The following is a 15,946-nucleotide window of genomic DNA, read 5'->3' on the forward strand; positions in this document are numbered from 1 at the left end:
AAATTATATATCTGAAAAATAATGTTTGAAAAGATATTTAAAAACATTTCGAAAATTGTCAAAAAGAAAGCCGGTAGATTTTAAGGCAATTTCTTTTTATTTGACAGTATTTTATTTTCAATTTTTAGGAAAAGGATGAATCATTTTATACGATATTTAGGTTTAGTATTTTTGAAAAGATATACAAATAATTTAAAGATTTCAACATTTTTTCTATTGAATGTAGATATTTAAGATATCAAGAAAGAAGTTTTTTAAAAACTTTTAAAGGTTTTAAAAAAATTTTCCATATTCAGAAATTGTTGAATTTCCAAGAAGATTTAATAATATTATTTAATTTTTTTAAATTTCAAGAAAGAAAAATTTTTCTTCAGATTTCTAGGCAAATTTTTTATTTTATTTTTTGTTTTGAAAAATTATTTTTTTTCAATATATTTTAAAAATTTCGAAAACTGTCAAAAAATAATTCTGTAGATTTTAAGGTAATTTGTTTATTAGTTAAATATTCAATTATTTTGATGAAATTTCATGTATTTTCATAAAAAATTTGACTTTTTAGGTAGAAAAAAATATTTTTGGTTAGAAATTCAACTATTTAGTTGGAAATTAATCTGTTTTAGTTGAAGAATCAAGTATTTTTTTGATAATTCGTATTTTTTGGTTAAATTTAACAGTTTTTTATTGAAAATTAAAAAAAAATTGGTTGAAATACCAGTAAATATATATATTTTTTGTAAAAATAAGCAATAATAAATTATTTGAAAAATTATTTTTGTTAACTTGAATTAATTATCACATCGCTCTAATAAAAAAGTGGAAAACAATTTGAAAAATTGGTAGAAACGGCGACTATTTAACTCTATTTTAAGAGAAAATTGCTAAAAACAATAATAAATTGTTTAAACAATATATGCAAACATCTATCAGTAAAAATTAGTATTTTACGAGTTATAAATAATTCATATTAAGAAAACTAAAATAAATCGTTAAAAATTCGTAATAATTAAAATAATAAAATTTACAAAGCCGATTAAAAAAAAACCGGATTCAACAAAATACTTAAATTTTCATCCAAATGGCGAATCTTCAACAAAAAAGGGGATTTTTAACAAAGTAGTTTAACTTTTAAACAAGTAGTAAAATATTCAATACAAAAATACATTTATTATATTTTTTAAGATTTATTTTCTACAAATAAAGGCAAAGTTTTAAAAATATACATGAAATTTTAACCAAATAATATAATAATTTTAGTTGAAAATTCATTTTTTTTTGTTTGAAAATTGCCGGAAAAAATGCAATTATCTAGCACTAACATACGAGAAGATAGTTTTAAACAATAATAAATTATTTAAAGAATTATGTCTTTTGAATTACAATAAAATTATTACTTACCTATATATATAAAAACTACAATTTTCTAGCAATATTTCAAGATAATATTATTCTAAATGATAAGAAATTTTTCAAACAATTATGTCTGTTAAATTTATTTAAGTATGGCTTCGCTCGAACTAAAAAATTAAAAACAAAACAAATTTGTTCAGTTATGGGGTTTTTGAGATCCTGTAAAACAGATTTATGGGGTTGATACTTAAAAACTAATGATTAAATCGTATTTTATGAATAATTGTGGAGAGAAATGCTGAGTTTGAACTCGATTCATCTAATATTAAAGATTCTAAATAAAATTGACAAAAAATTGAGTTTTCACGGGAAATACGTATTAAACTTTATGGGGCTTGCAGAAATTCTAAATATAATTTTAAAAAACATTGATCTTTGTGTAGATTCGTACAAATTTGTGGGCGATATGCATGAAAATTCGAGAAAAACAATTTACTGTAAACTTAAAACATAACCTCAAATGTCCAACTCTTTCTAATAAAAATTTACCTTTTACTCCCAAATTATTCATGTTGAGTCAGTGAAATTTCGAAAAGTCTATTTTTTATCACGGATAGGCACACTATTCAAGTAAATAAGAAACTAAACAAGTTTATACATACCTTAATTAAAAACGTCGAACGAACATAACCTTCGAAACTTACATTTGATGCACTTTATTATGAAGCAGAACGATTAATTATCGTAAAAAAATCAATAGATTGTAATCGTAATATCATGAAACATTTGTAAAGAAGGAAATATTGATTTCATGATGTCCCGATAAATTTCTCGTGAGAAGTTAACATTCGTGAGCGTCGTCAAAAAACCCGATGACCTCATTCTGCTTTTTCAGTTTTCAAATAAAACTAAAATTGCAGATATCATGTCAGTTTTATTTCCAGGTATTAAAACTACTTTTTTCCACATTTTCATTGATTTATTCTTATTTTGATTGACGATAGAAAGGCACGCACTTGGTTTTGACGTTTGGTTTGTTTTGTTAATTTGTTTGTTACTTTCTTGAATGGCGCGAAACGCTAGCGCCATCTGTACTAATTTAAAACTATTTTAGTCTTGTCAGATATTGTTCCAAATACACACTCTTTCCTTTACTTCCTTGGTTTTCTATTTTTTAATTCCTCTTTTCTCTCTTGTTTGTAAGAAACTTCCCTTTTTTCTTATATTTTAGGCTTAAATGTGAACTAAATTAAAATAAAACAATAAGAAAATCCAACTATATTTAGTTGAAAGTTAATAATTTTTTTATTGGATAGTGTATACTAATATATTTTTGGTTTAGAATTCATCTTTTTGTTTAAAAATGCTACCGTTTAGTGAAAATTTTAATTATTATATTGGGAATTCAACCATTTTGTTAACAAGTCATCTCTTTTGGTTGAAAATCCATCTTTTTTAATGTTAAATAATTTTATTTTAAAAATCTACAATAATTATATTTTTTGTTAAAAATTCATCTGTTTTAGTTAAAAATGCATGCTTTTGTTTACTGAAAAACTTAATTATTTTGTTCGAAATTCAACTATTTTGTTCAGAGGTCAACTTTTTTGGTTGAAACTTAATCTTTTTTTTTGTACAAAATTAATTAATTTCATTAAAAAAAAATTTTAATTACATTTTGAGTTCATAATTCATATATTTTAAAACATAAAATTATATTTTAAGTTTAGAATTGATCTTTTCTTATTAAAAATTCTAGTATTTGGTGTAAAATTAAATTGTATTTTTAAAAATTCATCCAGTTTGCTAAAAATTCATATTTTTTGGTTAAAATTTCATCTTTATTTTAAGTTAATTAATTTTATTTAAAAAATTTGCACTTATATTTTGTGTTTAGAATTGATCTTTTTATTAAAAATGATCCTGTTTGTTGAAAAATTTAATTATTTCGCTGAAAATTGAACCGTTTTGTCAATATGGCAAATTTTTTGGTTGAAAATCAATTTTTTTTAAATGCTCAATAATTTTATTTATAAAATCTACAGTTATATTTTGCGTTCAAAATTCATATCTTTTGGCTAAAAATTCATTCTACAGTTTAGTGAAACAATTAATTATTTTAATGAGAATTGAACCATTTTGTTAACAAGTCATCTTTTTTGGTAGAAAATGGATCTTTTTTAATGTTAAATAATTTGATTTAACAAAATCTGCAATTATATTTTGTGTTAAAAATTTATTCTACTGTTTAGTGAAAAATGTAAGTATTTTGTTGGAAATTCCTCTATTTTGTTAAGATGTCATCTTTTTTTTAACTTTTGTTTGAAAACTAAATAAATTTCATTAAAAAATTTTAAAATTATATTTTGGGTTCATAATTTATATCTTTTAAGATCAAAAATTATATTTTAAGTTTATAATTGATATTTTTTCATAAAAAATTTTGGTATTTGGTGTAAAACTGAATTTTATTGTTCAAAATTCATCCGTTTTGTTAAAAAGTCATTTTGTTTGTTGATAATGATTTCATTTTATTTTAAATATCTACAACTAAATTTTGGGTTTAGAATCAATATTTTATGTTTAAAAATTCTGCTATTTTTTCTTTGAAAATGTAACTTTTTCGGTTAAAATAAATTTTATTTTATTTAAAAAATCTACAATTATATTTTGTGTTGAAAATTCATGTGTAATAGTTACAAATGCATGCTTTTGTTTAGTGAAAAATTAAAATTACATTTTAAGTTTATAATTGGTGTTATTTGATAAAAAAATCCCGGCATTCGGTGTAAAATTAAATTTTATTATTAAAAATTCATCCGGTTTGTTAAAAAGTCATATTTTTAGGTTAATTTTTTTTAAGTTAATTTAAATTTTACTTAGAAAAATCTACAATTATATTTTGGTGTTTAAAATTCTACTGTTTTGGTTAAAAATTCATTATACTGCTTAGTGACAAATTTAATTATTTTTTTAGAAATTTAACTATTTTGTTAAAAAGTCATTTTTATTTGTGGAAAAATTTTTGTTATTAAAAATTAATTTCATTTTTTAATTTTAAAATGATATTTTGTTTTTAGAATGGATTTTTAAAAATTTCAAAAAATTCTGGTAATTAGTGTAAAACTAAATTGTATTGTTGAAAATTCATCCGTTTTTTTAAAGTCCTTTTGTTTTGTTGAAAATTATTTTATTTTATTTAAAAAATCTAGAATTACGTTTTGGGTTTGGAATGAATATGTTTTGTTTAAAAATTCTACTATTTTTTTGTTGAAAATGTTACTTTTTTTGTTCTAAATTAATAAATTAAATTTTAAAAATTCAAAATGATATTTTTCGTTCGTATTTCATATCTTTTAAAATCTAAAATTATATTTTAAGCTTATAATTGATCTTTTTTTTTATTAAAAATGCTGGTATTTGGTGTAAAATTAAATTGTATTGTTAAAAAGTCATCTTTTTTGGTAGAAATATCATCTTTCTTCTATGTTAATTAATTTTATTTTAAAAATCTGCAATTATATTTTGTGCTTAGAATTTATCTTTTTTATTAAAAATTCTGGTATTTGGTGAAAAATGAAATTTTATTGCTAAAAATTCATCGGATTTGTTAAAAACTCATCTTTTTTGGTTGAAATTTCATCTTCTTTATGAGTTCATTAATTTTACTTAAAAAATCTGCAATTATATTTGGTGTTTAAAATTCCTCTGTTTTGGTTAAAAATTAATTATATTAGTTGATGAAAATTTTAATTATTTTGATAGGAATTTAAGTATTTATTTAAGAAGTCATCTTTTCCTGTTGAAAATTTTTTGTTCTTTAAAATTAATTTCATTTTTAAAATTATATTTTGTGTTTAGAATTGATTTTTTTAATTAGAAATTCTGGTATTTAGTGTAAAACTAAATTGTATTGTTGAAAATTCACCCGTTTTCTTAAAAAGTCATTTTGTTTGTTAAAAATGATTTAATTTAATTTTTTTAAAACTACAATTAAATTTTAGGCTTAGAATTAATATTTTTTGTTTAAAAATTCGTCTTTCCTGGAAGAAAGTACTTTCATTTTATTCAAAAATTCTAAACCTAAACTTGGTGTTCAAAATTTACCTGTTTTGGTTTAAAAAACTACTATTTGTTGAAAATTTTATGATTTTGTTCAAAATTAAACTATTTTGTTAAAAATACATCTTTTTATTTAGAAATTCATCTATATTGGTTAAAAATTAATTAATTTAATTTTAAGAAATCTATTATTATTTTGAGTTTATAATTCATGTATTTTGCTTACAAATTTTTCCATCCATAGTAAAACTAGATTGCATTGTTAAAAATGCAACTACTTTGTTAAAAAGTTATTTTTATGGTTAAAAATTAATTCAATTAATTTAAAAAATCTGCAATTATTTTGTTGGGTTTAGAATTCATTTTTTTAAATGCTACTACATATTTGGTTCAAAATTTAATTATTTTGTTAAAACTTCATTTTTTTTGGTTGAAAGTTAAGTAATTATATTTAAAAAATCTACAGTTATATTTTGAGTTTAGAATTAATCTTTTTTGTTGAAAAATTCAACTATTTGGTTGAAAATTTTATTATTTTGTTACAAAGGCATATTTTTTGGTTCAATGTTACTTTCAAAATCTGTTATTATATTTTTTATGCCGAAATTAATCGCTTTTGGTTAAGGTAGTTGCCGTGTCAAAAGTCAGATATCTGAAAAAAATAGTTTTTCTATGATTTTAAGAAATAAAATATTGTAAATGATGTCATTTCAAATAAAAAATAAAAAATATTATTCTTTATAAAAAATGTTTAAATTCACAACAACAAAAATTAATTTGAACCATGTTTTTTGGAATTTATTTTTTCTGAACGCCACTTCTTACCAATTTTTGAAAAATAATTGCATTTTAATAAATAATTATATTTTAATTATATTTTAAGATTATTTAGTTATTTTAAAAATTGGAAACAGTAGAGTTGTAAAGAATGTTATCCCGGAAAAAATAAGCCGTCATTTCTTAAGATGCAACTATTTTTCAAAAATTGGTAATTAGCGAAGGTCAGAAAAAATTCAATTGCAAAAAAATGATTTAAATTAATGTTTTTTCTGTGAATTTTAATATTTTTCATTAAAAAATCATGTTTTTTATTTGAAAGGACATCAGTTATAATATTCTAATTCTTAAAATCATAGAAAAACTATTTTTTTCAGATATCTGACTTTTGGCACAACTATCTTAAAAATTGTACTATTTGGTGGAAAATTTAAGTATTTTGTTAAACGCTTAACTATTTTGTTAAAAAGTCATCTTTTTGGTTGAAAATTTATCTTTGTTTAAAAATGAATTAATTTTATTTAAAAAATCTATAATTATATTTTGCTTTCATAATTCAAACCTTTTCTTTAAATATTTTATTATTTTGTTGCATATTTAATTATTTTGTTAAAAATTCATACTTTTTTATTGAAAGTTAATTTTTTTTTTTTAATCTGGTGTTATATTTTGGGTTTAGAATTCCGCTTTTTTGTTAAAAATTTTATCTGTTTTGTTAAACCGTTCAGTATTTTGTTTAAAAAAACATCTCTTTGGTTGAAAGCTGCCTATTTTCAATTTAAAAATCAATGATTATATTTTTGGTTTCGAATTCATCATTGTTGAAAAATGCTACAATTTCGTGCAAAATTTAAATATTTTGTTCAACATGCAACTATTTTGTTAAAAACTTTTACTTCTACGTTAAAAATTTTTCTTTTTGGTTGGTTAAAAATTAAACCATTTTGTCAAAAAGATATTTTTTATTGAAATTTAATTATGTTTAATTAACCTTATGGTTAAAAATTAATTTTTTTGATTTAAGAAATCTAAAATTATATTTTGTGTTCAAAATTTATCTGTTTTACTCGAAAATTCTACTGTTTGGTTACAATTTTCTTGGCTGAAAATGAATCTTTTTTTGGTTGAAAATTAATGTATATTAATGTAAAGAAATTCATCCCTTTTTATTCAAAGTTAATTTTTTTTTTAATCTACAAATATATTTTGGACTTAGAATTTATATATTTTGTTTAAAAAATCTTATACTATTTCGTGGAAAATTCAATTATTTTGAAAAAATGCATATTTTTTGGTTGAAAGTTAATTCATTTAAGTTGAAAATTACACTTTTTTGTGGAAAATTAATTTTTGTGTTTGAACCTTTTTGGGTTGAAAATTCAACCTGTTTGTAGAAAATTAATTTTTTTGATAGAAGATTAATTTTTGTTGGGAACATTTTTTACTATTTGGTAAAAAAGAACATTTTTTGTTGAAAATTCCACTTTTTTGTATAAAATTAGTCTTTTTGACTTAAAAATTGAACAATTTGATTCAATTTTTTTGGTTTAAAATTAATCTGTTTTGATTGAAAATTAATTTTATTTTAAAGAATTTATTCCCCTACTACTCTTCTGTTTTTGCAAGAAAAATCACGCCATTTTACCTGTTTTGAGATAATTTTAGCATCTGAAATTTGTTGGTTCGAATATTATCATAAAATGAAATAAAAAAATTACAAAAATAGGATTTTATTTACAATAGATATGACAAAAGTCACTAAATTACAAAAAATTATGCGTATTCTCCTCGTTCAACGAGAGTGTTCTTTAACTGCGATACTTGGCGTTCTAAATTCGTTATCCTCTAAAAAATATAAAATAATAAATCAATTATTTATTCTTGTATTTTGTTGAATATAAATTTTATATTTAAGAAAATCTTATACAGTCTTCGGATTCACTTCAGAGATCTAAAATAGTGTAAATAGTGTGAATAGTGTAAATAGTGTAAATAGTGTCACAAATTGGAAAAAACAGTGTCAAAATAGTTGCATAAAATATTATTTTTCAGTGTTAAACTTATGTGTAGTCTGATTTATAATTTTTTATTTATTATTTATTATTATTTTTTGCGCTAATTTAAAGAAAATAAACTGCTTTTTTGAAAATGATTTTTTTTTTGTTGATTGAAAATCAATCTTTTTAGTAGAGGATCCAAGTATTTTGTTGAAAACTTTTTGTTTTTGGGTAAATCTAGCTCTTCTTAATTTTTAATCAAAACCTTTTATTGTTGAAAATTCATCTATTTATGTAAAAAATTCAACTGATTTGTTCAAACTTAATTCTTGAAAGTATATTTATTTTATTGAATTTTTGGTGGTAAATAATCAAATTTTTTATTTACAAATAAAATTGTTTGATTGAAAATAAATATGTTTTAATAGACAATTTAAATATTTCGCTGACATTTTTGTTGTATGCTCGGCTCTAAAATTGAACAATTTAGTCAAAACTTTATTTCTTTTTTTTATATATCAAATAACAACTATTAAATTTTTGGTTGAAAATTCAAGTCCTTGGCTAAAAGTTAAACTATAACTTTCTTGAAGATTAATTTTTCCGGTCCAAGATTGCGAATTTTAATTAAAAATTCGTTTTTTTTTGGTAAAAAATTAATTTTTTTAACTAAAAATTTAAACTATTTTTTGAAAACGCAATACATTTGTGGAAAATAAATTTTGTTGTTGAAAATTTAACTATTTTTTAGAATATTCGTATTTTAAGTTCTAAATATTAAAAATATTAAATATTAAAAATGCAACTGTATCGGTTAAAAATTAATCTGTTTTAGTAGAGGATTAAATTATTTGGTTAAAAATTAGTTTTTGTTGGTTGAATACTACTGATTTTGATTTTTAATTAAAATCCTTTTTGTTAGAATATCAATTCTTAAAATTTTTGTTGAACATTCATATTTTTGGGTCGAAAATTCAATTATTCAGTCGAAATTTGCAAAAAATTCCTTATTTTTCATTTTTGTTATTAAAGATTCACAATTTTGGGTGAAAATTTGTTTGTCTTTTTAATGAAAAATTAAGTTTATATTTGAAAATTTAACTATTTTTCTGAAAATTTATCTGATATTTTGAAAAAAAAATTTTTTATTGAAAATGCAAGTGTTTTCTAAAAAATTCTGTTTTTTTTTGGAATCTCAAGTATTAGATGTTTGGTTAAAAATCAATAGCTTTATATTAAAATTTGTTTATTGAAATTTTTGCAGAAAATTTGGATTTTCGGCTCTAAAAATCAACAGTTCATTAGAAAATCTAATTAGTTGGTTGAAAATTTATGTATATTGGTTTAAATTCGTCTATTTTTTGTAAAAGAAACTATTTTTTTTTAATTTGTTTAAGTAGAAAATTTAATTATTTTGTTGAAAATTGTTTTTTTTTTTGGCTCAAATCTAGCCATTGTTAATTTGTTATCAAAATATTTTTTGTTAAAAATTCCTCTTTTTAGGTTAAAAAATTTAACTCCTTATTTGAAGGTTGAACTGCTTTCTGATTTTTATTTTGTTAAAATTCATAATTTTACTTCTAAATTAGTTTTGTTTTTGCTGAAAAATTCAATTTTTTAACTGAAAATAGTTAACTATTTTGTTAAAAATTCGTATTCTCAATTTTAAACTTCAACTTTCTTCTAGAATCTTCGTCTTCTTGGCTTTAAATTAAAAAATTTTGTTGACAATTAAACTATTTAATAGAAAACTCTTTTTTGTTGTTGAAAATTAATTCTCTGAATTTAAAATTTAACTACTCAATTTTAGGTTACAAAACTGATCATTTTTATTTTGAAAATTTAACTATTTAGTTAAAAAATTATCGAAATGCTACAAATATAAATTAAATATTAATGAAATAAAATTTAGACTAACATTAAACCCATTGTTTAAACTATTCTGTTGAAAAATTATTAATTTGGTTGAAAATTCCTTGTTGAATTCTTGGTTAAATATTCAACTATTTTGTTAAAAAATTATTATTTTTCTCGAAAATTCGTCTTTTTTGATATAAAATAAATTTTTTGTATTAAAAATTCAACAATTTGGTTAAAAATTTATTTATTTTATCGAAATTTCATCTTTTCTGATAAGAACGTAATCTTTTGTGTTAAAAATTAATCTTTTTGGATGAAACTGAACTATTTGGTAAAAACCTAATCTGTTTTGGTTGATAATACTACTATGTTGCTGAAACTTCGTCCTTTTTGGTTAAATTTAACCATTTTTGATTTAACATAAACAATTTTTCTTGATAATAGCTAAAAAAAGTGTCAAATAGTGTTAATAGTATGGTGAGTCCGAGGGCTGTTTAAATCAATTTTTTTAATTTGCAAGCTTTAGAATTATAATATTTTTTTATCTTTTTAAAAATTATGATAAATAAAAAGTTTATCACTTTCAAATCTACTATGTTTAATTAATTAGATTATTAAATAAGATAAAATAACAATAAAAATAAAATTGGTTGCTTCGAAATTGAAGGGAACAAAACTTACTCTCATTTATAAAAGAATTACTGCTACATCCAACTTTTTAATTATTCTAAACCTTGCTTAGTAATTGTACAATGCGTTGTACCCTGATATAATTTTGTCGTTGATTATCCGCCGAAACATCAACGGCTGTCAAAAGTGCTTTGTATCTTTCCTCCAACATATTGACAAGAGAATCCCATTCGTTTTGCTTCTCAGCACTCAGAGATATTGACAATTCGCTTCGATGGCCCTGAAGTTGAAACTGCAGAGTTTTTAATTCCAACTCTTTACTCTTGAAAGTAAAAATACATTTTTTAAACTTTTAAAAATTTTTGAGGATTAAAAAAAATCTGCATGAGCCCGGAATTGAACCAGGAACCCTACAATACATGAGTGGAGCGTTTACCAGTTACACCATAGAGATCTCAGCAGATCTCTTCTTGTTCTACATTTCTCGACTTTAATATAAAATTTTAAACCTTTTACGTTAGCATCTCCCAAACATTATTTATACTAAAAGCACTTTTAGATATAAAATATATAAAATATTTCACTAAACCTTCAGAATTTGAGAAATTCTTTTCTCATAATCATAAGCAAGTTTCGCCTTCGATTTTTCTAATTTCAAAACATTCTTTTTCAGTGCTTCAACTTTATTTATCAAACCTTCGTTCTGTTTTTGAGACGCGAATTCAATATCATCCCTCATTTTTGCAAACTCTTCCTTCATCAGGGCACATTGCTTAACTAACATATCCTGCAATTTTTCCTCCTGTAGAAAAAATATACTCTCATTCCAGAATTAGAGGAAATATTAGGTGATCAATCTAAATTGCTGCACTATTGAACTTTAAGTATGGCCGTGCGGTCTTACAGACCGCACCATGCTTTTTATATTTAAGTCTCTCCATTCTAGACCGCACGTATACGGTAGCGTCACAACTTTACATTTTTGTTTCAATTTGTTACAAATTATTAAAATTTCAAGATATCAAACATGGCCGAACTTGACCTTGATTCGGATACCCTAAAGTAGGGAACTTGGCTCTCCAGGACAAATTTTACGTCCAGATTATTCGTCATTTGAGCAAAATTTGCAAATTAGTGTCGAAGTATGGCCGTGCGGTCTCAGAGACCGCATGTCCATTCATCGATCCTAATTTGTCACTTTTACTCAAATGAGGAATAATCAGGACTCAAATTTGATTATGTATGACCTCTTTAGCTCTAAATGTCTTGAAAAAAATTGAAATATAAATCTAAATTGGGACCTTATCGTGGTCGTGCGGACTAACGAACTGCCTATGAGCTTTCAATTGATATTACTCACCAATTACACGCAGGAAGACCTCGGCCTCGAGAAAGGCCAAGGGGGGGGGGGGCAGTAGCATCGTGCGGTCTATGAAACCGCACGTACACACTTAAGGTTTAAATTCAATAAAAAATTAGGGAATATACAGGGTTTAAAAAGTGTCTGGAAAGAGCAAACAACTGTTAAAATATTTATGAGAAAAATATAAAATAAAATCAGAATTGGTCAAAATTTTAAAAAATACGTTTTTTTTTTGGTCGACAAAAATTTTTTTGATGGAAAGGGGGAGCACCTCGTTCAAAATTTTTCAAAGTAGATTGGCGCCACTGAGAATAACAGTGGATAAATGAAGTAAATGAAAGTAATGAGAAATAAATTACATCCTCAATTTTTGCTTCTAGTTTGATCTCTAACTCTTTGATCTGATTAATCAAGGATACCATTTCTTCCCTTTTCACGTGGTCCTTTTGAGCCAGTTCTGCCTCCTTTTGACTGATGACTTCATTTTTAATTTGAAGTTCTTTTTCTTTATTTTGCAAGAGTGACTCGTAATCTTTATGAGTATCTTCGTATTTTTTCGACCACTCTTTTTCCACCATTTTCACCTTTTCGTCCTAAATTTTATTTTTAAGGAATCTCGCTTATTCAGTGTTACTACGAAATCCCAATTTTAAAATTCACCGACATTTCCCTGACCATTTTACATTTTTTTCAGATAAGAAAAAAAATACAACTACGAGATCAATAATGTACTAGCAAAAAAAAAAAAATCTCTGAATTTCTTTTAAAGACTTCTGGAAACAAGAATCAATAAAGAATTTTATAATTAGGAAAGATAAATTTTAAGTTAAAAAAATAATTTTACATGAAAAGAACGAATTTTCAACCAAAAGTTAAATTTTCAAACAAAAGATCAATTTTCTATCAACAAGATTAATTTTCTTTCGAAACAATATAACAAAATAATTAAATTTCCAACCAAGGAAATAAAGGTTCAACCAAAAAATGAATGATCAACTAAAATTTTAATAGTTTATATATCCAACAAAAAATATTTAATTTTTAAACCGAAAATATGAGTTTTTAACAAAAAAGTTGAATTTTTTACCCAGAATAATTTTTCAGTCATGAAAGAAAAATTTCAAGTCAAATTGATGAATTTTCAAACATTTAGAATTTTAACTTTAAATTTTGTATGTTTTTATTAAGTTCAATTTTCAACCAAGAAAAAGAAATATTCACCAAGGCTATTAATATTCTAACAGCAAAGATGAATTTTTAGCAAGGGTCACGAAATTTCAACCAAATAGTGGAGTTTTTGAGAAAAAAGATTTTCAAAAAAAATTTTATTTTTGTTGGTTAAAGATTCACCATTTTATAATAAAAATTCACTCCAGTTGATTGTTTCTTTTTTTTTTTTTTTTGAAAAATTAAATATTCTAGGTTGAAAATTTGTTTTTTGTGTTGAAAATGCATGTATTTTGTTAAATTTTTGTTGTTGTAAAAATTCAACTACTGGATTAACAATTCATTTTTAGGGTGAAGATTTATCATTTTAAATGAAAATTAATGTTTTTGGTTAAAGAAGAACTAGGTTCTTGAAAACATATTTTTTTGTGTGGAAAATTAATCATTTTGTATTGGGAATTCATTTTCTTTTATGAAAATTTATTCGTTTATCTCTTTGAGTTGAAAATTGAACTATTTGTTAAAAAATGAATGTATTTTGTTACGAACCTATCTTTTCGCTCGCAAATTCATATCCTTAATTCGAAATTTGACTATTTTATTAGAAATTTCGTTTTTTTTAATGGTTTTAAATTTCTCTTTTTGAGTTGAAAATTCATGTAATTTGTTAAAAGATTGTTTTTTTTTATAAAAATTAAACTATTTGTTTCAAAATTTTCTTTTTGATTTAATATTCACCATTTTAGTTGAAAATTCATTTAAGTTGTAAATTAATTTTTTTTTCATTCAAAAATTTAAATAGTTTAGGTTGAAAATTTGTCCATTATTTACCGAAAATTATTTTTTTTAACTGAAAATTGAACTATTCCTTTATTTCTGAAAAATTTATTTATTTATCTCTTTCAGTTAAAAATTTAACTATTTGCCTGAAAATATATATATTTTGTTAACAATTTATCTTTCTGATTACAAACTGATTTTTTTTGTGAAATTTTGTTTTTAAGTTGAAAATTCAAGTCTTTTTTTGGTCAAAAGTCAACTATATGATCAAAATTTTTTGTTGTTGTTAAGATTCATTACTTTAGTGGAAAATCAATTTCTTTGGTTAAAAATAATATTAGTTTTTAAACATTTTTATTTTTGGTTGAAGGTTTATCGTTTTAGTTAAAAATTCATTTTTTCGATTGAAAATAGAATATTTCATTTCTGGTCGAAAATGTATTTTTTGTTTCTTTTGAAAATCATCTATTTTTTTTAATTATTTTTTTTGTAATATACTATTCCATTTAGGTCTGCAATTTAACTTTCTTAGTAGAAAATTTAATCATTTGGTTGAAAATTCAAGTATTTTGTTGAATTTTGTCTTTTTTTGGTCAAAAGTCAACTGTATGATCAAAATTTTTTTTTTGTTAAGATTCATTACTTTAGTGGAAAATTAATTTCTTTGGTTAAAAATAATATTAGTTTTTAAACATTTTTATTTTTGGTTGAAGGTTTATCGTTTTAGTTAAAAATTCATTTTTTCGATTAAAAAAAGAATATTTCATTTCTGGTCGAAAATGTATTTTTTGTTTCTTTTGAAAATCATCTATTTTTTTTTAATTATTTTTTTTGTAGTATACTATTCCATTTAGGTCTGCAATTTAACTTTTTTAATTGAAAATTTAATGATTTGGTTGAAAATTCAAGTATTTTATTGAAATTTTGTCTTTTTTTTGGTCAAAAGTCAACTATATGATCAAAAAATTTTTTTTTGTTAAGATTCATTACTTTAGTGGAAAATTAATTTCTTTGGTTAAAAATAATATTAGTTTTTAAACATTTTTATTTTTGGTTGAAGGTTTATCGTTTTAGTTAAAAATTCATTTTTTCGATTGAAAATAGAATATTTCATTTCTGGTCGAAAATGTATTTTTTGTTTCGTTTGAAAATCATCTATTTTTTTTTAATTATTTTTTTTGTCATATACTATTCGATTTAGGTCTGCAATTTAACTTTCTTAATTGAAAAGGGGGAGGGTCGGTAAGGCCGGTTTTTGGCCTAATTTATTTTTGGACCAAAAAATCTGAAAAAATCATGGTAGTATCTTATAAGTATCCCGAGTCGATTGCACGCTAAACGGACTACCCTCTACCCCCCAGCCACCCCCACCACCTTACAAATATAGGAAACACCACTACCCACCAACTGTATTTTCGAGAGATTTGACACTCTTAAACATGAATTCTGAGGTTAGCTCGGGTTTACTATGGTTTTCGGGGTCGCCGAATACAAATCTGGCGTCTTTTGACTTTTATCGCGTCAGGTTCAAGGTCATTGGAAGGTCAAATCGAGAGAAAACGGTAAAAAAATCCAAAAAAATACGTTTTAGGTTTTTGGAGTCGCTAATTACGAATCTGGCATCCGTTGAACTCTATCGCTTCAGGTTCAAGGTCATTTGAAAGTCAAATCGATAAAAAAACGCTGAAAAAATAAAAAATATGTCATTCCCATGACCTTGAACCTGACGCGATAAAGGTCAGCGGACACCAGGTTCGTAATCAGCGCCCCAAAAACCTATAACATATTTGTTTATTATTTTTTTTACCGGTTTTTCTCGATTTGACCTTCAAATGACCTTCAAATCACCTTGAACCTAAAACGATAGAGTTCAACGGATGCCAGATTCGTAATTAGCGACTCCAAAAACCTATAACGTATTTTTTTGGATTTTTTACCTTTTTCTCTCGATTTGACCTTCCAA

General features: G+C 23.1%; 2 protein-coding genes across 5 annotated transcripts in view; both read right to left on the minus strand.

Moving 5' to 3' along the window:
* The window catches only part of LOC117172180 (intraflagellar transport protein 140 homolog), a 94,056-nt gene extending 91,680 nt beyond the window's left edge, over positions 1-2,376 (minus strand). The window contains exon 1 of the mRNA XM_033360012.1: positions 2,010-2,376. The gene's annotated coding sequence lies outside the window, so the exon portion shown is untranslated. The remainder of the gene's footprint in view (positions 1-2,009) is intronic.
* Positions 2,377-7,918: 5,542 nt separating this feature from the next.
* Positions 7,919-15,946, minus strand: part of LOC117171560 (protein Hook homolog 3-like) — a 10,383-nt gene continuing 2,355 nt past the window's right edge. Inside the window, exons 3-6 of one of the 4 annotated variants that reach the window (XM_033358990.1) lie at positions 12,456-12,629; positions 11,263-11,475; positions 10,807-10,995; positions 7,919-8,031 (exon numbers count right to left, since the gene is read on the minus strand). In XM_033358990.1, coding sequence (XP_033214881.1) covers positions 7,960-8,031; positions 10,807-10,995; positions 11,263-11,475; positions 12,456-12,629 — 648 coding nt within the window. In that variant the 3' untranslated portion in view covers positions 7,919-7,959. Of the gene's footprint in view, positions 8,032-10,724; positions 10,996-11,262; positions 11,476-12,395; positions 12,630-15,946 lie in introns of all 4 variants that reach the window. The other 3 variants (XM_033358988.1, XM_033358989.1, XM_033358992.1) reach the window with 3 other exon arrangements.

This window comes from Belonocnema kinseyi, chromosome 4, assembly GCF_010883055.1.
Source record: "Belonocnema kinseyi isolate 2016_QV_RU_SX_M_011 chromosome 4, B_treatae_v1, whole genome shotgun sequence".
In the NCBI taxonomy this organism is placed as follows: Eukaryota; Metazoa; Arthropoda; class Insecta; order Hymenoptera; family Cynipidae; genus Belonocnema; species Belonocnema kinseyi.